The sequence below is a fragment of the Muntiacus reevesi genome, chromosome 5, assembly GCF_963930625.1.
Source record: "Muntiacus reevesi chromosome 5, mMunRee1.1, whole genome shotgun sequence".
In the NCBI taxonomy this organism is placed as follows: domain Eukaryota; kingdom Metazoa; phylum Chordata; class Mammalia; order Artiodactyla; family Cervidae; genus Muntiacus; species Muntiacus reevesi.
The window spans coordinates 35,649,108-35,676,570 of NC_089253.1; the positions used below are offsets into that span (position 1 = coordinate 35,649,108).

General features: G+C 50.1%; 1 protein-coding gene across 2 annotated transcripts in view; it reads right to left on the reverse strand.

Annotated features, from left to right (window-relative positions):
* Nucleotides 1-13,323: 13,323 nt before the first annotated feature.
* The window catches only part of SNX19 (sorting nexin 19), a 32,447-nt gene continuing 18,307 nt past the window's right edge, over nucleotides 13,324-27,463 (reverse strand). Inside the window, exons 9-11 of one of the 2 annotated variants that reach the window (XM_065937425.1) lie at nucleotides 15,643-15,827; nucleotides 14,833-14,920; nucleotides 13,324-14,122 (exon numbers count right to left, since the gene is read on the reverse strand). In XM_065937425.1, coding sequence (XP_065793497.1) covers nucleotides 13,966-14,122; nucleotides 14,833-14,920; nucleotides 15,643-15,827 — 430 coding nt within the window. In that variant the 3' untranslated portion in view covers nucleotides 13,324-13,965. The remainder of the gene's footprint in view (nucleotides 14,123-14,832; nucleotides 14,921-15,642; nucleotides 15,828-27,463) is intronic. The other variant, XM_065937426.1, reaches the window with a different exon arrangement.

Here is a 27,463-nt window from a genome sequence, read left to right on the forward strand (position 1 = left end):
TCAGTGTCTGAGTCCCCACCCCTTCCTCTTAAAAAGCCTTAGAATTGGTGGAAATATATCTGTCTCCTCTCTCTTTAAAAACTAAACGTGAGGGTTGGGAGAAGAGGGCTTCTCGTCCATGCACCACTTCCCATTTAAAAGACATCTGGGCTGTCCTTGCAGATGCTTATCCCGTCACCTCAGCGATCACTCCACGAGGTCAAGTGGCACTTAGGGCAGATGAGGAATGGAACAGCAGAAAATCTCAGAAGTCATGCCCAAGAGCACGTGGGGGACCTGAGATTCGCCTCTTGAGAACTCTCGGAGCAAACGACTGGCCACTTAGCCTCTGCAAGGGTGGCTGCTTCTGTCTGAAACATGGAAGGAGTGGGCTTTGTGGACAGCCTGTAGGTCCCTGAGAGGGGGGAGCTGCACCCTCAGCTCAAGACCTGGCACATGGATGGACCTCACTGCATATTTGTTTACATGCGTGTGAGTGTGCAAGCTAAGTGGCTTCAGTCGTATCTGACTCTTTCTACCCCATGGGCTGTAGCCTGCCAGGCTCCTGTGTCCCTGGGATTCTCCAGACAACAATACTGCAGCGGGTTGCTGTGCCCTCCTGCAGGGAACCTTCCCTACTCAGGGATCAAACCTGCGTCTCTTAGGGCTCCTTCATTGGCAGGCGGGTTCTTCACCTGGGAAGCCCACATATTCGTTTACCTCATTAATGAGTCTGTAGGAGGAAGGAATCAGGCTACAGACCAAGGATTCTAACTCTTCAACATGCAAAAATATGAACCGGGACAATGTGGTTCATAGATCATCCCCTTCATATCCCCTCTGCTCATGGGATTCTCAGGACCCCAGCACCTTCTTGACTCCCCAAAGCTGGGGTACCCTACAAAGCTTCTGTTTTCCAGGAAATGGCTGGCATTCCCATTTTCCTATTTCTTTTTTATTTAATACAGATTTGGCAGAGTAAGAGCAAGTGAAAGTTAGTGTCAAACACTCCTGACTTCCATTCCTGGCTGTCACTTATTACCTGTGTCATCTCAGGAAAATCATTTAATGACTCAGAGCCTGCTCTTTCTCTGCAAAACAAGGACAGCACAGAACACCTCGCAAGAGTTCTGTGTGGAGACTGGGAAAGTGGGGTCTCCTGCTCATCTCAGTCACTCGGGGACTCGGGCTAAGGCTGGCAGGTGGCCGTGTCTAAAGGGAAAGAGAGTGCCCATGGGTCTCTCATTGGAACATTAAGTGGGTAACAGATCCACTTGGGTGTGATGGGCTAGGACCAGTCACATGGTATCACCCACCCACCCACCACCAAGCGTCTGGGAAGAGCCCTTCCCATGGGTGCCAGGAAAGCAGAGAGCCAGAAGCAGAAGGCAATTAGTGCAGCGTGTAAAGCGGCAGGTGCTCTGATGGGCATGATGTAAGGACCACATCCATGCCAGCTCTATTTCAGTTTGGATCTCATATATAAAATGTTGTATATGTGTTGTTTAGTATACTCAGGAGTGTTCGTGGCTGAAAATTCACTGAGGTATTGTAATCTCCCTTTCAGAAGTACCCACAGTTTAAGCGCAGATTTGTGGGGATGTGATATTAAACCTCAAGGAACAAATCTCTCCAGGAAGTGGAAAGATTCAGAGTGTCCAGAGGAGGCAGGGTCTGGCCAGGTCTGGGTGTAAGAGTGGCATCTAAGCACGGGACACAGAGCACCCCAGGTCTTTGCTTCCAGCCTGTGGATTGATCTGCTATTTGCTCGTCTGTTTATTCATCGACTGTTTACTGAATGCTCTGATGTGCCGGGCACCAGGGCGCTGGCATCGAGGACCATAGAACCTGCCTTCAGACACTGCACTTTAGAGAAGAAGACACATGAATGGCAAGTAAGTGGTGGTAACTGTTATCTGTGAAGAAGCAGAGAAAGGGGCGTTGGACATGCAGGGGTGCACAGGGTGGGAGTGTGCACAGGCTCGCTCTGTCTGGGGTGCAGAGGGCAGAGAAGAAATCTAGGGAGCAGGTCCTTGGAGACCGGAGTGAAGAGCACCCCTGATGGAAGGGCTTCAGTACCAGGGAGGAGCACCGTGGTGGAAAGACCAGGAACTGGGGGCGGGGTATCATAGCTTCGTTGGTTCTGCTAGGAATTTGCGCTGGTTTTGGTACTGGATGACAAAAAAACGTGACTGTGGGGATGGGTTAGGGGCTGGAGTGCCTGGATTTGAACCAGCTCTGTCCATAACAGATAGAGGAGCCAGCAAGAGTCAGTTAGCCCCTCCAAGCTTCCATCATGCCACCTTTAAATATGGGGAAGAACTCATCTTTCATGCCCTCTTTGGGAGGATTAAATGAGTTAATTTATGTAGAGCACTAAAGACCCGGCTGGACCTCCTATGAGGAGACCAAGTTGACAGTAGCAATTTCTATGAGAGCAAGTTGCTTCTCCTCTATGGGGTCCACGCCCCTCCCCACCCTGCCCACTGCGACGTTGTCCAACATAGGGCTTGCCCTTTTTGTTCCTGAGTCCTAAGCCCATCTGATCCCACAGTATGGCTTTAATTTATGTTAGGTAAACACATGGAAGGTCGAAGAAGCTGTGGGCAGAGAGAATGAATGACTTCCTTCCAGGCCTCCCAGCAAAGCATCTGTGCAGTGAGAACCCGAACTCGAGAACCCGGTTCCTCATCTGGGGCTTTCCGCAAACTCAGGCTCGTGGGGCCTGGCTGTGCTTGTGGGGCGGGGAAGCTGCATGTGGTGGGTCGCGGCAGCGTCTCCTCGGGGATTGCTCTCCCCACGCAGGGACGTCACTTGCCCAGGAGGGGTGCTGACCACCTGCCCAGCGGGGATCGCTCCCTGCTGGTGGGTGAGCTAACAGTGCCACCTGCTGGCCTCGAGGCCCCGGCCATGGCCTGACTCCGGAGGTCTGGGGCTACCTCTGGTGGGCATTCAGAAGACAGCAGCGAAACGTGGCCTGGCTATCCCCAGGGCACGATGCACCATCATGTCCCTGGGCTCTTTGCCATCTTTGATGTTTGCGTTATGCTGTGGGCCCATGCTGGAACCAAGCCTAGAAAGCAAGGCTTCATAGCAACTTAGGAGGCAGGCGACCAGAGGCACAGGATGGAATAAGATTTCAGGCACAGAGAACATGGCATGCTCCCTGGTGACAGAAGGTCCTCTCCGAGTGGCACACACAGTCTTGGGAATGGTGATGATGCTAAGAACGGTCGAGAATGATGGATAGGAGCTGGGAAGTGAAAAGAGGAGGAGGGAAAGGAAGTGGTGCTCTTCTGACTCCTCCTCCAGGACTGAAATCACTGACGCGACATTGGAGAAGAGCAGGAGCAATGTAGATGGCCTCTCCCCAGGAGGGAGGTCAACAGCAGTCACCCTTGTCTGAGCTGTTCAGGAGACACTCGGCGCCGAGTCTCCCCTCCTGGCCATAGGTCATTGACCATCACTGATGGCTCTGGCTGGGGCTCAGCCTCCCGAGTCAGCCATATTAGAATCTCCAAGAGGCTTGAGAAGGCCAACCCAGCTTGAAAAACACTTCCCTGAAAGGCTTATTTTGTTTTGGGGCAGGTCTCATGCCAATCTGTCCTGCCAAGAGATGATTGCTGTTGAACTGTTGGTTTTCATTGCTGTCAAACATAATTTTACATGTAGAGCAGAGGGGGCAGTCACCCTTCAGGGTCAGCTGGGAGAGAAGGCTTTGACAGGCTGGGAGTCTCTTAGAAGCCTCTAGAGAATTTCTTTAAAAATGAACATCAAGAATGGCTGATATCCGATGAGCAGAACAGGTGCACCCCTTACTGCAGAACTGAGTGGGTTGCGTCCGTCTGCAGTGCCCACAGTGAGATTCCACAGGTGTCTGGGGAGAAGGGCAGACGAAGGGTGGAGCCCCAGGCACAGCGTAGCTTTTGGCATACGCTTGCATTTCTTCTATTCCAATTGCAGACAATCTTGCAGGGTCCTGCCGGACATACAGAGGTGGGGAAGAATGCAGAAAGAAGACTGAGGGCAGGAGGAGAAGGGGTGACAGAGGATGAATTGTTGGATGGCATCACCGGCTCAATGGACATGAGTTGGAGCAAGCTCTGGGAGATGGTGAAGGACGGAGAAGTCTGGTGTGCTGCAGTCCGTGGGGTCGCAAAGAGTCGGACACGACTGAGTGACTCAACAACAACAAAGCTTCCTGAAGGGACTCCGGGCAGTACAGAGGCTTGCTTTTCAGTCAGCATACATGGAGGTGATAGGAGGTGAAGTGTGATGCTGCTGGCCTCGTTCTCTTGTCTGTTTTGTTTTTCATCTTAGTAAAAATTATTTGAATGCAAAACCAGTAGAAAATTGACAGATCAGAATCTGTTCAGAAGAGTTGTCATGTCAGATCCTGTTTTAGAAAAAGCTGACGGCTGGAAGTCAAAGACACTGATTTTGTGAGTGTTCACTGTAGTCCTTCTCCCTCCCTGGGACTCAGTTTCCTACTCTGTACAGTTGGGGATTGACCAGTTTTCAAAGACCTTTATAGTTCTTATGCTCTTTCGTTCTTTAAAAGGAAGCCTTAGATCATTTGGTGGTTGATTACCCATCACATTAAGAGATAATTTATATCGATTCTTACTTTACAAAGAAACATTCATCTGCTCATGCATTTTCCCACCCATTCGTTCAGCAAGGAGTGAGTGCCTACAGCATTCCAGCACTGCTGTGGGCCAGCACAGAGGACCAGCTGGGGATAAAGCCAGGTCTTGGCCCTCCTGGAGCTTGCAGTCTTATGGGGGTCGGTCACACACAATAAAAAATCGAAACATTTACAGTGTCATATAGTAACCTATTGTGCGAGCTAACGCAATGACTGCCCGTTGGTAGTAAGTTCTAAGAAGAACAATACAGCAGGATGGGATTATGGGGTGAGGACAGCTATTTTTTAGCCAGCCTGCTCAGGAAAGTCCTCTCTGAGATGAGAAGGGGGCATTTGGTGAGAGAAACGATGGACAAAGGAATGAGCCCTGGACATCCCAGCAGACACGCGGGCAGAGACCCGATGTGAGCACGGGGCCCGTGGCGGAGGTGAGGAGTCTGTTGGAGGAGATGAGGCTGATCCTGGGATCCCACCTCAGGATTCCAGGCCAGGTGTGACGGGCTGCAAACGGTGAGTTCTTCAGAGTCAGTGCTCAGAGCACCCTGCCTGGCACTGGGGGCGCTGGGAGGTAAAGTAGAGCCTCCGCGGGGAAGGGCCTCGAAGCTGGCCTTGTGCCCACGTGTGGTGGCAGAGGACAGTGGCAGGAGCTGCGTGGGATGGAAGTGGCCATTCAAGACAGGAGCAGCTCCGGGACCTGGAGGCTGGGCTTCCTACATCTGGCCCGGCAGAAGGCGTGGATCCTGGACCATGAAGAGGCTCGAGGGGACGTCCGGAGGGAGTCTGCGGGGGCTGAAGCAGGAGTGGGGGCAATGGCTTGTCTGCCGCTGCATTTCTCATAGCGGAGTTGGGGAGCGAGGCTGGCCGAGTACAGGGCCCAGGCACCCTCCGCCCCGGGCCGCTCTGGAAGGGCTCCTCCTCAACCCAGGAGCTCACCAGGCCAAGTGGCCACGCCCTGCTGCCCTCTCTTGCACACGAGCAGTGGATGGTCCCCCTTGAGGCCTCATCCTCACCAAGAAAGGGGTGGCTCCTTGTTGACCCCCAGGCCCCACCTGCGAGTGACGCCATCGCCCCCGGGACCTGCTAATGAAGGAGAGCGGCTCAGTTCGGCTGTGAGCCGTGTCTTCTGTCGTGTGACTGGCTGCTCGCCGCCCTCTGACCTCCAACCTCCAGAAGCTCAAGAGCCTCCCGCCAGGGTCCCCCTTTCTGCAAACCGACGTGATTGTCCCCAAGCGAGCCGGTGGCACCTCGGCCTGTGCTCCCCGTCTGGTCCCGGTGGGAGGGCTCGCAGACCCCCGTTTACTGGGCACAGATTGGAGCTCAGGCCATCTCTCCACCGAGAGCTGGGACATGTCAGGCTGCCCGGGGCCCGGGCCCGGCCGCCTGAGCCGGGCCTGCCAGCGCCACCGTCTGTGAGATGAAGCCTCTCCATTTCGGGACTGTGACATAGTTCCATCAGACCTGGACGGCCGGGGCGCACATTCCAGGCTCAGACCAGGGTGGCAGCAGAGAAACCTGAGCTGCGGGGAGACATTCTCAGGCTCGAAACTCACAAACCCGGGAGGGAAAGGCACTTGATCAGAAAACGACACCATTCGGGTTATTTTAATGCCCCGGATTTGTGCTGCCCTTTCAGCGGGGCCCCTTCTGCCGCGGGGCTCCGCTGCCAAGTGACCCTGGGGCAGGTGACGTTCACTTGTTTTTCACTGAAGAACAAGGTCATGTCTGGCTCCCGAGCTGTGGTCTGTCTGTGGTTTTCGAGCACACGCCGTCCGCTAGGACGGAGGCACATATCGGGCTCTGAGGCTCTGTGGCTGGCCTGTGTGGCTGCCGGCCTGGCGTGAGCATGCGGAGAGTGCTCTTCCCTCCCCTGGGACAGCTCCCCCAAACTTCTCCCCGTGTCAGGCCCTGTGGTCCTGGACACACCATCTGGGCAAGCTCTCAGACTGTTTGAACTTGCAACCAAGGGGAAGGGATGGTGGTCCCCTACTCGGGGAGCCCACCCCAATCTTCCTCATAGAATACCAAACATGGAGTCAAGGATAAGAAATATCACCTATTTAAGGATTACATATAATCTTAAGTTGATGTCCACTTTGATTGATCAAAGAGACAGTTAGACTAGGGACAGCCAATTGGTCCACAAAGACTGGTAAACTGATACAGGAGAAAAATTTAGGGGCTAAAGAGAAAGCAACTTTTGAGTTGCATAAGAAAGGAAAAATGCCAGAGATATGAAGTCTTTTTAAACCCTTTTTTCCCTGTTATTATTTAGTTGGTTTTGTTTTTAAGGAAAGGGTTTCAGAAATAAACACAGGGAAGGAATTGGGTGAGGCAAACAACTGGTTCAGGCTGTCTGCTATGAGCAAGACTAGATGAGGAAAATTTCTGTCTCTTGGGAAGCTGCTATAGAAACCCTAATCTTGTAAAGCTCTCAGGTCTGTCCACCCCAGCAGTGGGCGTTCCTCCAGAGTGCAGGCCTGCTGAGATGCAAGCTCTGGCCTTGCTCCTCTCCAGACTGCTGCAGGGAAGTACTCAGCCCCGCGCTTCAAGCCTCCAGGCCCCGACGCTACTGCCATCTCTACACACACACTTACTGCCCCCTTATCTCTCCAGACAAGCTCTTGCCTGGCCAGTAAATGCCACGTGCCACTCACAAGCCCACATCTGCACAAGGCTCTGCGCGAGGGGATGACTTATGTCTCTAACATTAGGACAACATCTTCTTCTATGTCGTCCAAACAGAACGCTGGAAAGGAAACACTCGGGTCCTCACACTTATGCAGGACGTAGGAAGTGCGGGGAACAGATCTGGTATTAATTACCCAGGGTTCTACCCTGAGTAAGTGGTTAATCCCGAGGAGGTTTACACTGCAGGCTGCCCAACCCGCCCCCGGAGTGGATACACTCCAGACTGGCTCCTGAGACTGTCTCACACCACGTGTCGTGCACATGTGCACTGGCCCAGGGGCAGACTTGGTTCCACAGCAGACGGGGGCCCCCTTCCACGGGCCTGCTCTGAGATAGCACGTGACCCAAGCACTAGGTTGTCTAGGGTTTCCCCCTTTCCCTGAAATGCGTCATTGTTTAATCCTCAGGCTGAACTTCCTCCTTCACCTGCTGTTGCTCTCTTTCAAGTCATGGCCTAGAGGCTCCTACTGGGGCCCAGAAACAGCAGGGGACTTTATCCCCCAGGGCCGACACGCTGACCTGGAGCTACTCCGGACGTCTTAGATTCCTGAGTTTTCATTCTGATGGCAGCTGCCCAGTTTTGATTTGTGCTTGGGCTCACAGTTGCAGCAGTGAATGTGGCGGGGAAGACAGCAAACACCTGTGAGAGTGACGCGGCATTTCCGTAGTCCTCCTTCTCTTGTGGTTATTATTGCGTCTTTGAAGGGTCTTCCTTGCAGCATCTTAAGACGCGACTTAAACTATCAGAGAAGGTATGAAATAAAAAATTTTAGATCTGGGAGCAAAGGATTTCCAGAAAGCAAATGGAAGAGAGAGCTGTGTTTGTCCTCACCATAATTGCACTCCTTACAAATTTGCATCTGGGGCAGGAAGCAGTTGAGGCTATTTCTTGCAGGCAGAATTTTGTTTTGTCTTTCAATCCCAGTAAGGTAAAGAGCAGGTGAAGGTGGAGGACTTGGAAAGTAGACAGGGTGTGCTGGGTGTTTTTGTGGCTGGCTAATTTTAAAAACCATTTTCAAATCAGGACCAATTTTCTTGAAGAAGCATATCGCTTTAGAACCTTACGACAGCCTACACACTTAGACCACAAACAGTACTGTTATAAAACTGTGTGGGTTTTGGAACAGGAAATAGGAAAATGAACTTCTTTCATGTGATACTTGCTTTAGAATAAAGATGTAAGGTCCTAAAAGTGAAAATTTGCTTCCCCCCCCATTCCTATTTTGTCCCCAGCAAATTCTTCTTTCATTAAACTTATTCACATATTCTGCCTCCTAAAAGTTGATGAGTACAATGTCCTTAATTGAATGAGCGTCAGTGACAATCATGCAGCAGGTAGACAGGAGGGTTGAGGAGGCACCAGTGTGTAACAGGAGCAGAACAGGAATGATGCTCCTTGACCTCAAAGAATTATAACCTCTCTCTGAAGACCCCATATCTATGCACATTGATCTGAGAGGCAGTGTAGCTAACTCGGAGTTACCCAATCAGATAAAGCTTCTAAGAAGAGGTGGCATGTGAATCGGCTCTCATGATGGAAGGTGCCCACCTGTGCAGAGTTGGAGCAAGGAAGGGGACACACCTGAGCAAAGAGCATGTGCCAGAGGACAGAAGTAGGCAAGAGCAGGGAACAGGCCCCCAGACTCCTGAGAGACCATCTCCACAACACACTCCGTCCCCGAATAAGAGACCTACCACCCATCCAGGCCACACAGTTCTCCCAGAGACACCCTGAACCCTGATGAAAGGGCCCCTCACTGTTCTTGAAAGAACCTGGCTTGCCACCCCCGGGTTGACTTGGGATTCCATGTCTTCGTAAAGGACAAAAACTCCAAAGAAAGGGTTGCTTTTGTTCTCAATAAGTTCTGTCCTCCCTAATGGTACGGTTTGAGATGAAATGCAGACATTTTGCTAAATCAAGGCTCATCTTTTTGATAGCAACAAGCAGCAGAATGATTCTTTATCAAGGGGCATAGGCAAAAGGGCTGATGCCCTGGGGTGACGGATCACCACGCAATGCTACCAGGCACAGAGATATCACAGCTTCTGTGTCCATGTGAGTGGCTTTATCTACAATCTCAGATTTTTGTGTTTGTCTATTTTGGTCTTCACCCTCATGGATTAATCCAAGTATCTGGCCTGCTTGAATTGCCACTCTCTCTTGCTCATAATAATATAGTGCAACAGTAACATGGAACACACAGGGAAGAAAGGATAAGTCAAAAGCATGCACATGGCCATATAAAAAATAAACAAGGAGGATTGTATCCCTCTTCTGTCCATGGAATTGTTCAGGTAAAAATACTGGACTGGGTTGCCATATCCTCCTCCAGGGTATCTTCCCAACTCAGGGATTGAACCTGGTCTCCTGAATTGTAGGCAGATTCTTTACCATCTGGGCCACCAGAGAAGCCCTTACTGTATATCACAGGGAACTGTATTATCTTGTAATAAACTATAACGAAAAGAATCAAAACCTAAAAAATGGATGTATTCATATAACCAGATCATTTTGCCGTACACCTGAAACTAGTAATATTGTTAACCAACTATACTTCAATTTAAAAATTGTCAAAGTGTGGACTGCTTATGTAAAAGCTGCAGATTTACCTTCTTAATCCTTATAACACTTTAATGCTAAAATTAGTCTGCATCTCCTAAACAAACACTGACCAGTGATAGTCCTATTTGGGATTAGAATAAGTAGACAAGGTCACTTATGGTTTTCTGAGTCTTGATTCTATTGTTTTCTTTCATTTTTTCCCTCCCAACCCTCTACATCCTGGAAACGGTGTGCTAGTGACTCATACAGAAGCGTTTATAGGTAAGGTTTGAAGGATCGAGATGTGTGGAGAAATCAGATTTTGTCGTGTTGGTGAAGACATCAGAGCCGAGTAGTTCTCTGTATCCTGTCATGTTTGTTCTCGTTTCCAAAAAAGTCGAGTTCGAAAGTACTTTCAGACCAGAGACAGGTGAGAAGCAAGAGGGACGTGGTAGGAGGGCTCAGCGGGACTGAGACAAGTGCAGAGCGTCGGTCCGGGTGACTGTTGGTGCCCACACTTCCTCCACTGCATTGAGCTTGCCTTGCTTCCAACCCTGCTGCTGGGTCACAGCAGGAAAAAGGTGTGATGATCCACATTTGTTTCTGGCTGGACACATTCCTCTGGATTTGTTTTTCTGCCCCCACCTTTAAACCAGACTCTGCCGCCTTTGCATTCTGAGTATCAGGCAAGTCTGAGGGTCTAGACATGATGTTTGGGGTGCCTCCCCTCACTGGCTGTCTCCTAAGAGATATTGTTTTGTGTGAAGCACACCCTCACCCTTAAGGCAGGTTTGCTGTCTGGAATTCACCCTGCAGCAGTTTTGTTCTCTGGTCCACAAAGGCAGTGTTCAGCGAGCACTGCCCTGTGATTTCTGGCTCTCCCAGTGGAAACAGAGGTGCTAAGTTTTGGCAGAGCCTGCCCAGCTGGGCTCCTATGCCCACAGTATCGCGGTTTCCCTTCCTCCCAGGTTCCCATTCTCATCTGTATCTAGAAGGGCTGGCTCACCTTCCTCCCTCATCCTAAGGAAACACGCCCTGCTCCAGAGCACAGAAGACGAGAAGCAGGTTCCGAGGGGGCTCCCCAAGCCTGGCATCTCCGCTCCCCCAGCAGAGGGGAGCAGGGAAGCCACGCCGCCGACACAGCACAGCAGGGCCACGTGATTCACAGGGCCTGCTGTTACACCCGAGCTCTTTCTGTGCTCAAAAAGGCGGTAACCTTTCTGTTCCCTTTACTGAGAGAAATCTGTCTCTGCGAAGGTGACCTTCCCAACATATCTGCATCCTCTGCCAAGAGGCAGAGCGAGGATTCCAATTGGGGTTTTATCACCTGAAGTTCACTACACTCCACAGACCCTGAAGCCTCTGCATGTGTCAGCAGCAGCAGCAGCGAGGATGGGCTGGGAGCACTCAAGGGGTCAGAATGATGCAGGCGGGAGTCAAGTCTCCAGGGGCAGGACCAAGCAGGGCTGTTCGGGTGTGTGATCAAGGTCCAGGACTGCTGATGAACGCTCCCAGGATTCTTTCATGACCCGCACCATGTGGATGTAATGGACCCCAGGTTCCAGGCATACTGCACCCTCCCAGCCCAGGCGGCTCCAGCCTCAGCTCTCACTATACCCTCCCCACACGCTGGGTTTGCCCAGTGACCACGTAGCTTATTTTTTAAATTTCTCCACTGCAGCAAAATATACATAAAATTCAGCATCACAACCATTGTTGTGTACAGTTCGGCAGTGCTACACAGACTACATATATGTGAAAACAGGTCCCCAGAGCTCTTCCTCCCAAGCAGCTGAAGCTCTGTCCCCACTGCACCCCCGCCCTCTGCCCCACGACCGCCTCCTGCTGTCCTGAGCCCGACCACTCCGGGCAGTGGGTAAAACAGGTGTCTTTCGGGGGGGCCACTCTCCATGTCTTCAGCCATGGTTCACTGTTGCATCTGAACTCCCCATGCTTCCATAGACTAACTCTTATTAAATCCTTCAGGAGTCAGTTCAGATAGAATTACAATCTCAATTAAGTGCCTTTAATATTCAGTGGTGCATTAACTGCACCCAACCGGAGCTGTCTGGGTTCTAACCCCTCAACACTCCAAGTGTGGCTAAAGGCCTGCGTTCTCGCTGGCTACCCCTGGGAGCTTGTGAACATGCAGCACCCCAGGCCTCTGCCCCGGCTCCAGGTAACTCTCGTGCACACTTGACTTCAACAAGCACTGCTCTGACTCACTAGGATGGGGTCTGCAGTCTACTCCCGGGCTAAACCCAGCAGCTGCCGTGGCGTGACCATCGCAGGAGCACGCGCTGCGGCTGCCCAGGCCCCTGTGGGAGAGTTGAGTGGCTACGGCAGAGACCACCACGTGGCCACACAGCCCTGACCTGGAGTCTGCCAGACCACAGGCTCCTCACAGGTGAGAACCCGCCCTCTTGTGTGGGCTGGAACAGTGGCTCTGCGTGTGGACTCTGCCATTTCCTCAAGCACCTGTGGCCATCCCCACCTCTCTGTGCCTCATGTGCCTGTGAAGTGGGGACACAGCAGAACCACCTCCCGGGGCTGACATGTGGGTGAGGGAAGGTGACGCATGTGAAGAGCTTCAGGTGGCATGTTTGGCAAACGTCACTTAGTTGAGCACAGGGGGGCGTTGGTGGTATTTTGGCAGAATGACCCCTGCAACAGACACTGTTGGTCAACACTCGACCTCTGCTTCTTCCTTGCTAACATCTGTTTTCTCAGGTATCTAACCTTCCTGGCGAGTGACCTCCCCAGGTGGAAACACTACTAGAAGCCAATTGTGTTCAAGCATCCTCAATGTCATGGATTGGCTCAGGGCAGGTGGTTCCGGCCAATGAGTCCTGAGGACTCTTGAAGGGTTTCCAGGAAACTGTTCCCTCATATTTTAAAAGAAAACATGGTGGAGACGCCCCCATTCCTTCAAGGATATTATCATACATGGATGTGATGCCCTGAACTGCAGCCAACTGTGAAGGCTGGTGGTCTGAAGACGAGCTAATGTGTTTACAAGGCAAAACAAAAAGATGAGAAGAATCTGGACCCTTGATGAGGTCCGAGGTGCTGCATCTGCCAACCCGGGGCCTCACCTACTCAGGGACTGGTTTGATGGAAAACAGTAAATGTTCTTAGTAACTTCAGCCTAACGCATGCTAACCCACAGAGCCAGAGACCACGTTGACACACGTTTTTACTCTGCCCAGGACCTAACATCTGCTGTCGGGTGCCATGAGCGAAGGAGAGTGGAAGCGGGGAATGAACGAGCAGGGGCAGGGAGAGTGACAGAAGCAGGAATGTTCCAGGCTAGTGCAGGTCCAGCTCTTCACTCGTCACAGCTGAAATGAACCTGCCTGCTGGGTGGGTGAAGGAAGCCAGGGAAGGCCAGAGGCCAGCATGCACTTGCTCTGGGGAGGGGCTGGTACAGTCTGCAGTGCAGCCCTCAGGAAAGGGTGGAGGGGTGGGGTGGGTGGGCCCCCCGGAGCTTTGGTAGTCTGCCCTGCAGAGAAAGCTTCCTAGGGCAGCAGCCGAAGTCACGTCCTCTGCAGGCCGGGATGCTGGGCAACACCGGTGAGCACAGAGAGCCCCGAGAAGTGTCTCCCTCCGTGGGCTGTGGGGGCGCTCGAGAGACCAGTGCTCTGGCTTTCGAGAGTGCTCCTGGATGGACTGTGTTTCCTGGTGGGAAGAGAGAACTCAGAAAACTGTCTTCTCCTCCAAGAGAACTCAGCTGTGGGGCTTTTCCCGGTCTCCCTGGAGCCTGCCTGGGGGTGGGGGTGTCAGGCGCACGTGTGCACAGGCCAGGCTACCGGCAAATAGTGTCAGGGAGGCGGGCAAGGGGGACTCGTTCCTCTCCCCCATGGCTGCCTTCTCCAGAGGAACCAGGATCCACCCACCAGCGACAGTCCACACACCACGAGGAGGCCCGGAAACGGACGTGCGTGCAAAGGTGCATATACGCCATCTCCTGCTACAGACCAAGTGTGTGTGTGTGGCGGCGGGGGACGGGGGACGGTGCTACTGAGACCCCAGGCCTCCTGAGTGAAGCCCTGTTCCAGAGGGTATGGTCTTCTGCTTGGTCTCTGGGTGGCAGAGTGATCCACCCTTCCTAACCCTCGAAGAGATGGGACAATGGCCTCTGGTTAAGGGGAGATGCCCGTCCTCCTGGGGTGTCTGCGGCGGAGCTGGTTACGGCAGATTCTTCAGCAGAGGCACTGAGCTCCAACAATTCCAGGATGATGTCCCAGAGGCAGTAAATCAAATGCCTGAAACAAACGAACAGAACAACTTGGGGGAAGGTCTGGCCAGGTCTCAGGACACCAGATCCTGTTGATGACATTTATCTCACCTCCCCATTGCCCTTTACTGATATCCTCAGTGGACTGCAATGTCTCAGCTGTGAAATAAAAGTCTGCTGAACAAAGGAAGGCCAGGATTGCAATGAAGGTGGAAATGGTACTTGAGATGGGATTTAAGGAAATTCCCTATTTCTTTACATCTAGCATGTCGGCACTGCTCTGAAGAGTTCTGAGCAAGGGGAATCCCTGTAGTAACAACTTACCAGGAACCTTCAGGTCACCTGTGATGAGGCAGAGACAGGACGTGAGGAGTAAGAGTTCATGGACACAACGTGCTCAGGGCAGGGCTGAGAGGGGAGGGAACGCGCTCTCAACACCAGTGGAATTCTCCACCCCTGGGCACTGGCCAGGAGACCATGACCTCTCTGTGCTGAGGACTGTCAGCGCCTTCTCAGGAGCACACACAGGGTCTTGCATCGAGTTCTTCCCAATGCAAATGTGGCTGGTCCCACCAGTTCCCAACCAACTGAGCCCTGCTCAGAAACCAGGGAGACGGTCGTTGCACCTGCGTCCGGGGCCCAGGGCAGGAGACACTGCGGTCCCAGTCTTCTCAGTACAGCCGTTCACCCAGAAACCCGGGACCCTCTGAGACCAGAGATGGCTTCAGCCGTGCCCACCTGTTGATGAGGGGCTGATGCAGTGACTCCAAGACCAGACTCCAGCTCAGCCGGCATTTGTTCTCCCCGAGGATTTCTACGATGACATCTGAAGAGGAAAGGTGGACATGGTTTTAGTTCACCACGAAGCCTTAGCCTCTGCGGTGACCGTCTCCTCAGGATGTCTGCTGTCTTTATTCACACTGGGTACTTCTGGTCCATCTCTGAACCACACAGACAAACTAAATCCTCAGCAGACAGGGAAAAGCCAACAAAAATGTTTCTTAAGTTAGATACCTAAATAAGAACGGGCCCCAGCAGACAATTCTGTAACCTGTCGCTGCTTCTGACACAATGGTGTACACTGGAGAACAGAGGTTAACAAGGGTAAGGAACACGGTCTGGGGAAGAGTCTACTCTGTACCATCCTTCCCCCAGCATGACCACAGGCAGCAAACTGCCTTCCCTGTCCTCCGAAAAGATCATACAAAGAGAAGGAAGAAGCCCTCTTCGGAGCTTTCTTCTAGCTGAGGACCGTGCACTTTACTTGTCGGTCCCTGGTCCCCAGGCTGGGCTTCTGCAGGTACGTCATGCTCCTCCCTGGTTCACAGGGCTGTAGTCCTCACCTGCCCCGAGGACGCTTCCCGTTCCCTCAGCATCCCCAGAAGTCCCAATCACTTTCCTGTTGGCCTCAGAAACGGCAGGTCAACGCATTTTCTGAGTCCTGCCGCAGATAAGGCCCTTTGAAAACAGCGCGGAAGGGCGTGGGGTAATGGCAGGAAAGCGGGGTGGGGAGGAAGGCTATGGCACCATCAGCCTCTCTGCAGTCACCTGGTAGGACACCCATCAGGCTCTGCAGAGCCTGTTTCTCAGCCGCTGCCTTCTGCTCCGGGGTCCTCACAGGCCGAGGACACTTGGGCAAAGCCCCGTCTGGCCAGATGGACTCCTGGAGGAGCCGAAGGTATTGCACCCAGCGCTGTGGACATGTCAGATGAGCCACCTGCACCTCCAGCCACCTGCGGGGGGAGAGAGAAGGGTCAGGGCAGTGTGGAGGACCCAGAGCCAGGGCAAGGCGTCCAGTCAAGGAGGACAGAACAACGCCGAGTCAGCGCCAGTTCCCACAGGCCGGTCAATGGCGTGGGCTCCCACAACTTGAAGATGAGTGACGACAGGATTATAGTCATGCGCTGAGTATGAGCGCCCATGTGTCAGGGGCTGAGAACAGAGCATCTGAGGGCTGCTGGCTCCGCGGAGGTGGCACCTTTCCCACCGTCCTCCAGTGAGGAGCACCAGGACGGCGTCAGTGCTGGGTACACAGTGCAGGGTCTGCGGACTTTACACAAACCCCTCCCTGTGGCCACCCATCCACGCCCCCACAACCTGTCCTGAGGACTCCCGACATCACCTGTCGCTCCTGACAGACTAGGCCTTCTCCTTGCCAGCAGCAGAACTCGGTCCCTCTGGCAAAACCTGGTCAAACCCCGGTCAAACCCCACGTCCTCCACAAAGTCCTTCCTGAGCATTCCACCCAGAAATGCTCACTCCTTAGGCCTCCTGCGGTGCTCCTTCTACAACACAGACTAAGCACTGGTATTCCAGTTTGGAATATTAATTACTGCCTCATATATTGACAGCTCGCCTTTCCCAACTACACTGTAAGTACTGCAAGAGTTCCCCGCCACAAAATCTCCCCACAGTGAAATGTCTGTTGACTGACTGGCAACTGCTCTTGCTACAGTGAAAATGCACCCCTCCGTCCGTCTTGCTTTCACAAATGAGTCAAAAACTGAGAGGGCAGGTATTGCAACCTGCAGGGCCTGCGAGGCATCTCCACCTAAGCTCTTTCCCTGTCTCTGCAGGTTTCCAGAGCGGTGTGGTCACTTGCTGAGGTCCGACACTGCAGAGGCCTCCTTCGCGGGGCCCGTGTTGAGAATGGCATGGCCGTGACGAGGATGAATGGACTGCTGGCAACGTCACTCACGCAAAGAAGACTTTATTTGGTGCTGCACCACACAGCCTGTGCCATCACTCCAGACCTGAGCTGCCTGTCGCCCATCCAAGAGTGGAGGGGGCTGCCAAGGCAAACTTTATTTAACCTCCACTCTGCCAGACAGTCTGCATTCCGCTCACGCTAGGCATTCCAGCTTTGGGGGCTGCACTCCCCCAGGCCCAGGGCTCACAGATGATTCTAAGAATAGGAAGTCTGAAAGGTAACGGCAGGGCAACAACGGCAGACATCGATGGAGATCAAGAGCGGCACAAAGCTGGCCCGGAATAGCAGTCACCATCTGGGCTCCCAGGTGGTTCAGTGGTAAAGAATCCGCCTGCCAGTGCAGGAAACACAGGGTTCAATCCCTGGGTTGGGGAGATCCCCTGGAGAAGGGAATGGCCACCCACCCCAGCATTCTTGCCTGGAGAATCCCATGGACAGAGGAGCCTGGCAGGCTACAGTCCGTGGGGTCACAAAGAGTTGGACACGACTGAGCGACTAACACTTTCCCTTTCAGCCAGCATTAGCTCTAGCTCAGCCTCTCGTTCACAGATGCAAACAACAGACTGGCTTGCCCTTCTGTTTGACCTTCAGTTTGTCTTCTGGAGCCAGGAGCACTGGCGACTCTTCGCAGGGACCTCAGCATCCACTCAACTCTTCCTCGACTGAGCATGACAGCAGCAGCCCTGGGCGCCCGGCCCCCCTGTGGGCCTGCTTTACTTTAATGGTCATTCACTCAATGGGAATAGGACCTCGAACTGCATTTGGGCAAGGAGGTCCCCTCTGCTCCCTCCCGTGGTGACCAAGCATCTCATGAACACATGCTGGATGCAGAACAAATGTTAACATGTGGCAAGATACAAATTATACAAACCTACTGGACTGTAACCCATCAAACTCTCAATGTGGATGCTGGGAAGAAAAATCACAGTATGAAAAAGCAGGAATAAGCCCCTGATGAGGAGGATGAGTCAGTGAGTCAAATAAAATTGTCAGAGCTTAGCAGAACTAATTGACAAAGACATTTGAGGTCACCAAGCAAAACATCAGCTGCTGAACAAAACAAAGGCGCCGGTAAGCGCCCTAAGCCCTGAGGCACAGACTAATAAACAGAAGGGCCTAGAAGCGTCTGTCCTGGGAATGGGAGAGACAGGACTTGTGTAAACCAGCTGAAATGAAACCAACTTTGGGTCTAAAGAGAGGGGTGCACTGCAGAAGGGGGTGCTGCGAGGTTCCGTGCTCCTGTTCTTCCCCATGCCCCACAGGCAGCAGACAAGCCGCACCCACACCACACAGACGCTTCCCTCCCTTTTCAGGGTCCTCCTCCTCCTCCTCGAATGAAACAAGAGGCTGCCTCCGGGGCACTGGGATGAGCCTGCTTTCGTTTCCCAGCCGGGGGAGAAGGCAGCCTGTGGAGAAGACGCAGGCAGCAAACTTTTGCTCACACAACGTCTGAGGTGTGGCCTCTCGACACAAGTGACGAGCATCCCTGTCTGGAGGGGAAAGCGATCAAGTCCAAGTCCAGAGAATCACCACCACCACTGCTGCCCCACCCGCAGACAGTACAAACCACCTGTGCGCCAGAGACCCCTCTCGAAAGCAGGCTTTATCACTACACACGATGCCCCCTACACGTCATCAGCGGCCTGCTCCAGGGATCTGTATAGTCTGCCCAACACGCTGCACAGAAGCAGTACTTGGTCAACAAGGAAGACCACAGGGATTTCTTCATCCAACCATCGCTTCTCTCCTTCAACCCATTTCCCCTTCCGCTATTTCAGAGTGAAGCTCCGTGCACACCACCCTTCTTTATCTAACACTGAACTCCCTCGGTCCTGGGCTGAGGCACAGGAAGCCAGCAGATGAGGCTCTGGCGTGAGTGTTAAGCGACCGATACCCTAACCCCCATCCTTAGCCCCCTTGTTGTTGCTGTTTAGTCACTAAGTCGTGTCCAGCTCTTTGCAACCCCATGGACTGTAGCCTGCCAGGTTCCTTTGTCCATGGAATCCTCCAGGCAAGAATACTGGAGTGGGTTGCAATTCCTTCTCCAGGGGATCTTCCCGAACCAGGGATCGAACCCACATCTCCTGCATTTGCAGGTGGATTCTTTACTGAGTCACCTGGAAAGCCTCATTAGATCCCCGCATCTCTCCACTCCACATGTCATCCTTCTGTTCTTAACCTGGGGGTGGGGAGGTTAAAGAGAAATCTGTGTCTTGAAGCACAAGGAATGGAATCTGAGTTTGCAGTCCAGTGTGCCATAATAGCTCCTCTAGCATCAGGTTCTGGAATCTGCTGCTACCACTGTTAAGTTAGGAGCTCCAGTTTCAAGGTGGAGATACACCCACACATCCCTTGGACTATTTACTATTTACAAATTATTTATAAGAAATCATTTACTAAATACAAATGTTATTGTTGATGTAACACAAGATGCATGAGGTAAATATGCTAAAATAAATATGGAGGAGAAGAGCTTCAAATAGCACTGGTTTTATTTTCTACTACTATTCCAGTTCTGATATTTGATTTAGATATCTTCTTCTACCTTCTAGCTTCTCCCCCAAAAAAAGAAGAAAAAAGGCAGACTACATCTGTTCTGTCAGGCCATCTCTGAAGGACTCAAGAGCACAGAGAAGACATTCTAGGGGCCCAGAACAGGCAATAAAAGGAGAAAAAACAACAGCAGATGGACACTGAGACATGTAAGAGCCTCCAGTGCCAGACATGGACGGACAGAGGATGCAGAGACCAGGGCATCCATTACACTGGGAGTCCATGGCCAGCCCATGCTCAAAGGAACCTGGTCTGAAATAGCTACACACAGAGAAAGGAAGCGGTGGCTAAAAATGAGACAGTTTAATACTAGGGCTTAAGATGGCACTTCAAGGTTAGCAGAAGGTCATTTTCCATCAAAAGAGCAGAATCAAATCTCAAGAGTAAGGGGAGAAAGCTTTAAGGGACCACATCTAAGCCAATTAACCAAATTCCTCTCACGCCTTTTCTAGGACTGCCGCCATGGCTGAGACAGGAAGGCCCTGGATAAGTATGGCTTCATGGGGTGGGGGTGCGGTTTGGGCATGGCTTCCCAGGTGGTGCATGTGGTGAAGAATCTGCCTGCCAATGCAGGAGACACAAGAGATGCAGGTTTGTCCCCTGGGTCAGGAAGATCCCCTGGAGAAGGGCAGAACCAGACACAACCTCACAATGTGCCCCGACCAGCAAAGGATGCGGAGAATGGCGCCTCCCTCAAGGCAGACACCATACTTGTATCTATACAGTCAAAGCCTGTGCTGGCTTTGGGGGCACACACACTAAAGCACTGACTCATCACAGTATGCAGCCAACCAGAACCCCAAGTCCACGTATGTACTTTAACCAGAAATCACAGACTCCTGTTAAGTCTAGGCTTGTCCTTTTGTACTATACTTGTGTAATTAAAAAAAAAAAAACTAAATTCTGCTTAATAATATTTATTTCTGTTAAATCCCATTTTGTTTGCTTTAGACCATTCTCTTCTGCAAGGAGATCAAACCAGTCAATTCTAAAGGAAATCAGTCCTGAATATTCACTGGAAGGACTGATGGTGAAGCTGAAACTCCAATACTTTGGCCATCTGATGCAAAGAACTGACTCACTGGAAAAGACCCTGATGCTGGGTAAGACTGAAGGCAGGAGGAGAAGAGAACGACAGGGGATGAGATGGTTGGATGGCATCACTGACTTGATGGACATGAGTTTGAGCAAGCTCCAGGAGTTGGTGATGGACAGGGAAGTCTGATGTGCTGCAGTCCACAGGGTTGCAAAGAATCAGACATGACTGAGTGACTGAACAGAACTAACTCTTCTAAAGTCTTTTGAATCTTGACTTCTGTCATCCAGAGTATTAATTATATCTCTAAGATCAGAGTTACTTGCAAATTCACTGACAAACAGAATAAGTTCTATGCTTTCACTAGGAAGTGCCCTCTAGGCTATCAAGTTATTAGCTACCTGGGCTAAAGATCCTCAGATAGCCATGGACCACTTAAAAGTCCCACAGTCCAGACCGCGTATGTCCATATGAATATTAGGGAAATATGGCACAATCTTGTTGAAATCCGCAAACAATACAACAACCTGTGCACTTCCTATCATTTAATGGTCTACCAATCCTGCTAAGACAGAAAAAAAAAAACCTTGCTAACAAGGTTAGCATTCCCACTGAATGCACGCTGGGTTCTGGGGCCTGTGTTTCTCTTCCTGAGAGTTCATTAGACATCTATTTAATAATTCACTTCAGAAATTTCTAGAGGTAAAAGTCAGGGACAGGAGCCTGTATCCATTTTTTAAAAGGCTAGACACTTGTCCATCTCCAAGCAACACATCTCTAAATGGAAATTTTCTTCATGATCTTAGGTCTTCAATGAAAAATGCAAATTCTTTCAGTTCTATGGAACAGAATTCAACTGGTCAGGTACCTGAGTTATAAAGCAGGGGGAACGCTCTCTTATTATTTCCATTCCTATTTTGGTCTTCAATTCTAGTTCAATCATGCTTGCTCACTTCTTCCTATTATACCCTTTCCTTTATGTAAAAAAAAAAAAAAAAAAAAAAAAAAAACCAGAAATGAAATACCCCAGGCAAAGAGTATACCAATTTGCTGTAGAATAAATGAATAAATGATTTCTCAAGGTAGCCAGTTAATACTACAAGGTCTGTTCCAAACAATTGACCTTTGTTGTTCCTGTTTTAAACTTTTTTCCCTAACATTTGCCTAAAACACCTTTCCTCTTAACATTTATCCACTATGTCAGCTCCTTCTGAGTTCAAGTTTAGTGGACACCGCTCTTACCAGTTCTAATTTCCGCTGTTTGCCTTACTCAGTGCATGTCTCTTTTCTCTGTTTTTTTAATGTACGTTCATCTATAATCTGATCTCAGTTAACCACTTTGGTTTCATCTGATGCTGATTCTTCTCCTTCCTCAGAGTCATGTGTTAATTTGTTTATTCCATTTACTCAATATATATCGGTTGAGCTTCTTAAAAGTTACAAAAGAACAAGATTCTGAAGTTTTGATGGCAGGGATCTCAGTTCATTTTGGTGTCTTCCTCAGCATTTACTGGAATAGTGCAATTCACATAATAATGCATCAAACATATACTGAATGAATCAACCTTATTCCAAAACGCTCCGTGATAAACTTTAAGTTCATTTGTTATTGAGGCATATAAGACGGATTCTCTGTTATGTTCTTCTGTGAATTCTAGTTCACTTTCGTCTACTTTCCTTTCTGTCAGCTGTTTCCCATTCTATTCAGTTTTAGTTTCACCTCAGTTTTCCTTGAAGCTGCTACTTCTTTGCTGAGTCGATGGGTGTCCTGCCAAGGAAGCCCTTCCTGTGGTCCTCGAGTTACGTTCTCACTGCAGTTGGAGTTAGGAGTCCACCACGTGGGCATCACGTGCCAGAGTAAGAAAGTTTACAAACCTTCCCTCTGTTCCAGCTACACAGTAAACTGTTCAATCCACACTTTCCTCTTTCTTCCAAAGACAAAGTTTACAGGTAGAAGAAAGGATAGAAATCTAGGCCTCCAGGTCCTTAAGTTTTCTACTCGAAATCTAAAACTTATTAGAGGTATGATCCATGCTTCCTCATGTGTCATCATCTATCGTCACACAAAAGTAAGTAATAATCCATTGACTTAACAAGCAACAAGGAACTTTCAGCATCACAAGTCAGATATATTATTTGGAAGGCTACTATGCCATCTGCTAGCATTGCTTCTCAATCCACAAGGGATAAACAGAGTCATTCTTGATTTTACCTCTTCTCCAACCCTAGCCCACGTGCCCCCTGCAACATCACCTAATTACTGAAACAGTTACTAAATCCGGTCGAGCTGACCTCCTCAGTACTCAGGACCCCATAAATTCATCACCCTTTATGATCTCTGCAGCACCAATCTTTGCTTAGGTACTCATCACCCCTTGCCCAATTTGTCTCCCTGGTTCAAATATTGCTTCCTTCAATTAATCCTTGACAGCACTATGAAAATGATTTTTCTAAGTTACTAAGTTGATCATGTCATCATTTGTTTAATTCTGTACATGTTTTGCTAATGAATAGAGATGAATACTATGTTCTCTGAATAGCAACAGGGCTCTGTATGGTCAGTGCCTATTGAACTTTGCAGTGGAATCTCTGGCCACGCTGGCTACACGTCACACATCCCAACCGTCCCAGACTTCTCTGAGTACCACACATACACTGTCCTGCTTCACTGCTCTACCTTCAACGCTCTGTTCTCCAACACCAGCTCTCAATTTCCCTTCATCCTTTAAATCCTATCTCAGAGGTCATCTCAATAAATCCTCCCTGAATTTCTCATAATTTACTTAGTCCCTTCTCTTAATCATGAACAGAGCTGTTTTTAAAGTCATAACTTTATACTGTAACTCCTTATTTATAAGATTGCATCTCTAACTGGATACTAAACTTCCTAGGGTAGGAACTTGGGGTCTTTTTAGAATTTTGATCATTTAACTCAGCATCTGGCACACAGTAGGCGATCAATAAGTGTTAGTTACTAACTGAACCACTGCTGTAAGTGGGACAAACACTGGCCTTAAAGCCAGGCACACAGCTCACGCTAAGCTGAGAAGAAGGCAAACGTCCCAGTACTTAAAGCAGCAAAACAATACTGAGCTCTTAGGTATTTGTGCTGATGGAGGACAATAATAAAGGGAGACAATTTAGAAATCCTTTCTATTTGGCATTTTATATGTATCTACATAAATGTTTGGCAGATGTATTGTCCTAAGAACTTTCTATTCAGGCTAATATTAAAATTAAGCTGTGTGCCAATACAGCAACTGTAGGGTAGATATTAAATGAAGAATACTGGGTAGTAAGTCAGCTGTGCTAGAACTCAGAATTCATCATGAATAACCCGCACAATCACACCTGGTTCTGCACTCGCTGGGAGAAAAGAGGTGGAGGGCAAAGAAGGGGGTCAGCCATGCTCCATAAATCCGAGAAAGGACAGACAGCTGCCAACAGTCTAGGTTTTTATCAGTTTTCCTGACAAACAGGCCCAGAGGGTAGAAGAGGCTGAAAATCAAACAGAAGCAAGAGGGTTTTGAGGACTGTGAGTCATGTGTGTATTTTGGGAAGTGCCCCCGATGGATGGAACAGCATTGAGCTGAATCCAACCCATCACTTGAAGCTAGCGAGAATAACGTAGCAGGATATTTGGGTAAAAAATGACCAACAGCAAAGGTCTGGCTACCTTTCTAACAAATATGGAACAAGGAATCACTTGTGGGCTCAGCGCTCATGGGATAAGAGAGTCTGATTGCATATGGAGATCTTTAGAAATCTGTTCTAGACTGAGCATCATGACACTCAGGATTCCAGTTTCAAAGTGATCACACAAACCTATGTCCCTCTGAAGGCCTTCAGGACAACTGTTCTCAGCCTCACACTAGGCTGTCATCAACGCACCATAAACCGGCTCTGAGATCAGGGCTAATAAGCCTCAAATCTGGGAAAAATCAGCCACACATTTTTGATATGTCTGTTTTTTGTGTGGCCCCAGTAAGAGCAACAGCAGGACATGTTCCGTACAATCAGTTATTCCCTCCATGATTCTTGGAATCTCTCCTAGTCCAGAGTCTCCTGTCTGGAAGAGACCATCAGCCTTTTCACCCCAATGCCACACATAGAAGTGACCCACACCCTTCTGGGGAACAAAGCTCAGTGGCCAGAGAGCCACGGAGGCGTCTCACAGCGCGCTGTGACAAGTGCCGGCGCTGGGGAGCCACACGCAGGCTGGCGGCTGGCTTGGCCACAGAGACGCTGAGGGAACTGAGCTCTGAGGGCCTTCTCAGCGGACTGACTCTTGCCCTGCCTTCTGCACAAAGTTACCAGATCAAAGGAGAAAAAGTGAAAGTGTTTGTGAGAGCACTTGTGTGTGTGCGCGCGTGTGTCAGAGAAAGGCTTCTCTGGATCCTCTTACAAAGCTCTACCAGGTCTAGGGAACTAAACGAAGGGGCTAAGGAGCGAACTCTGCATTTCATGCTTTAGTTTCCCCTTCTGTAAGACTTACTCTCCTGGCAGGCTCAGGGAAGTGTCAGAACAGTGAACCATCTGAAGGGGCGGGGGTGGAGGAGGAAACAAGCCGGCTGACAGTCAGGGGCACAAAGGAAAGGGTGCACAAGCCACCTCTGGATCGCGGGGCAAGACAGCAAACGTTGCATCACTACCACCACCAGGGTGAGGACTACAACTGCAGCTCCCTCAAAGACTTGTAAAGAGGTACTGTTTATCCTGTGGTGCCACCTGGAGACCAGATGGAGAATTCACACCTAACTGCCCCAAGCTGCAGGAGTCCAGCAGGCCTTCCATACTCTGCACGCGCGCGGGCATGCACGCACACACACACTCTCTCTCTCTCTCTCTCTCTCTCTCTCTCAGAAAGGGGCTGGCTGAAAATATGCAAAACATGTTTAAAGGCAACTATTAAAAGTAGAAATAATGTCCCTTTCCCTCTTTAAAAATGTTCCAGTGTCTGGAGCATTCTTTATCCTAAACCATTCTAAGGGATTCGTCTTGCAAAATCTAACTTTAAACACTTTCCCCTCTAAAGCCTACCTAACATTTACCCTCAAGAATCCTTATGACTTTTTTAAACTGTGTTTATGGTCTATACTGTGTCCTTTGACCTTACACTGTTCAGTATTTCTAATGGATTCTTATGGGTTATTTATTTTCTTAGGCTGAAAGGACCTTGATGGAGAAAAGGCCTGAAGAGCTAGCAGTCAGCAAGTCGACACAGTATCAAATCTCACAAAGACTTTTCAAAAATTATTTATAAAGAGGTCACCATAACAAGAACTAAATAAAGTTAGTTTCCTAGAAAATAGAGTGTTGGGAGTACCTGGCTTAAAAGGAGTGCCCTGGTTCTGAAACGCTGGATACGACTTGGAGAGATGTTAAGTAGGAATGTGAGGAGGACAGGACGGAGTTCACAGACAGCTAAAATGGGGGAAGACACCTAATTTGAAGGATGCAGAAAAGGCCATGTGTCTCACAGGGTCTTTGCTCCTAAAAGATCACAAAGCAAGCTCACCCCAAAGATCTCACCAAAAAAACCATCGCAAGGTAAACAGATTCTCTATCCTACAGCAGATGTGTGACTGCCCCAGGGAACGAGAGTCACCAAGGAAACAGGACATGGGGCTTGTAGAGACGGACAAGAACTCACATTTACTGATGCCACTGGATGACAGGCATGCAACAAAGGCTTCATCAGTTCACGAGCAAGGCACCATTACTCCCACTCAGAGTAACTGAAGCAAAGATGAGTCACAGACAGCAAGCCTCAAAGGAAGATGTGAATTCAGATCTGTGTAACTTCAAAGACCATATCCTTACTTTCACACGTGGAAAGACAGAGGGTGAGAAGGCAAAGCAGCAGGAGAAGCTTCCAGAAGGTCCAAGCTTAGGTGGGAGGCCCAGGATGGAAGAGGGCACTTTGTTCCTCTGGAGAAGAAAGAGAAGGCTGCTGGGGTGGGAGACAGCCCAAGGCCCAGCCATGGCTCTGGGAGACGGGGGGCAGCTGCCCAATAAAGAGCTGGGGGGGAGGCAGGCAAGGGGGTTTCCATTTACATCTGTGTTTCCCATCCCAGCGGTGCCAGGAAACTCCTAAGATTCTCACTAGTGATGAGAAGAGGGACCGATTCGACCAGAAGGGCACGTGACGTTCACTCAACAAAAACTTACAAAGTGCCTTCCGTGTACACAGCTAAGTGCCTACAACAGGATGGTGAGTAAGACACAGTGCCTGCCCGCCAGATGCTTACAGTCTGAACCTGTCCTAAAACCTGCTTCAGGCTCCTCTTTGTAGTTACAGATTGGCAAGAGATACCAATAATTTGACTTGGAAAAAAGGTTTTGACGCTTAAATACATCATGATGCTCTGGTCTTATCTTAACTGCTGCCAATTCTGCACCTGCGAGTGTACGAGAGTGTAAGAGCATATACCACACATGGAAGTACAAATGCACATTGAGCTGTTACAACCGTAAAGATGATTCAGGTAGGAACTGTCCGCACACACAGGAAACGCTGAGCTTTGATCCTGTGATGGGTCATTTGATCCTGTGATGGGTCGAATAAGAGACGCCTAAGAAATATGGTGGCGGGGGGGCACTCATAAAACCGGAGACCGCTGAAGCCCATCCTGACCCAGTCTACGAAGTCAGAGCTCCCCTTTTTCAAGGTCTGGTGGAAAAGGTGGGGGACAAGTAGTGTTCCTCTTCCTAAGGAAGCACGATACAACCTGAGCAAAGCCACCACTGCAGGACATAGACTTCAGCCCCTAAAAACCAGGCCAGGGCTGGAACTAGAGGGCAAGGATGTAATTGGACAGGAAAACTAAACTGGGTTTGAGATCATTTTGTAGCTCTTGCAAACGTACGCATTTTTCTATAGAAGCTGTGCCCAGAAAGAGATCAGGTGTAAGATAACACTAGGCACCAGAGCGGAACTGAAAGAGAAATTTATGGAACAAAGGAAAAAACCATCATCTATGTGTCTTGAGAAACTGAATCAGAACTGTGATAACCTTTTTCTGACTGGGACTAGGACATAGGACAGAGATACTAAAGGGAGACTACAT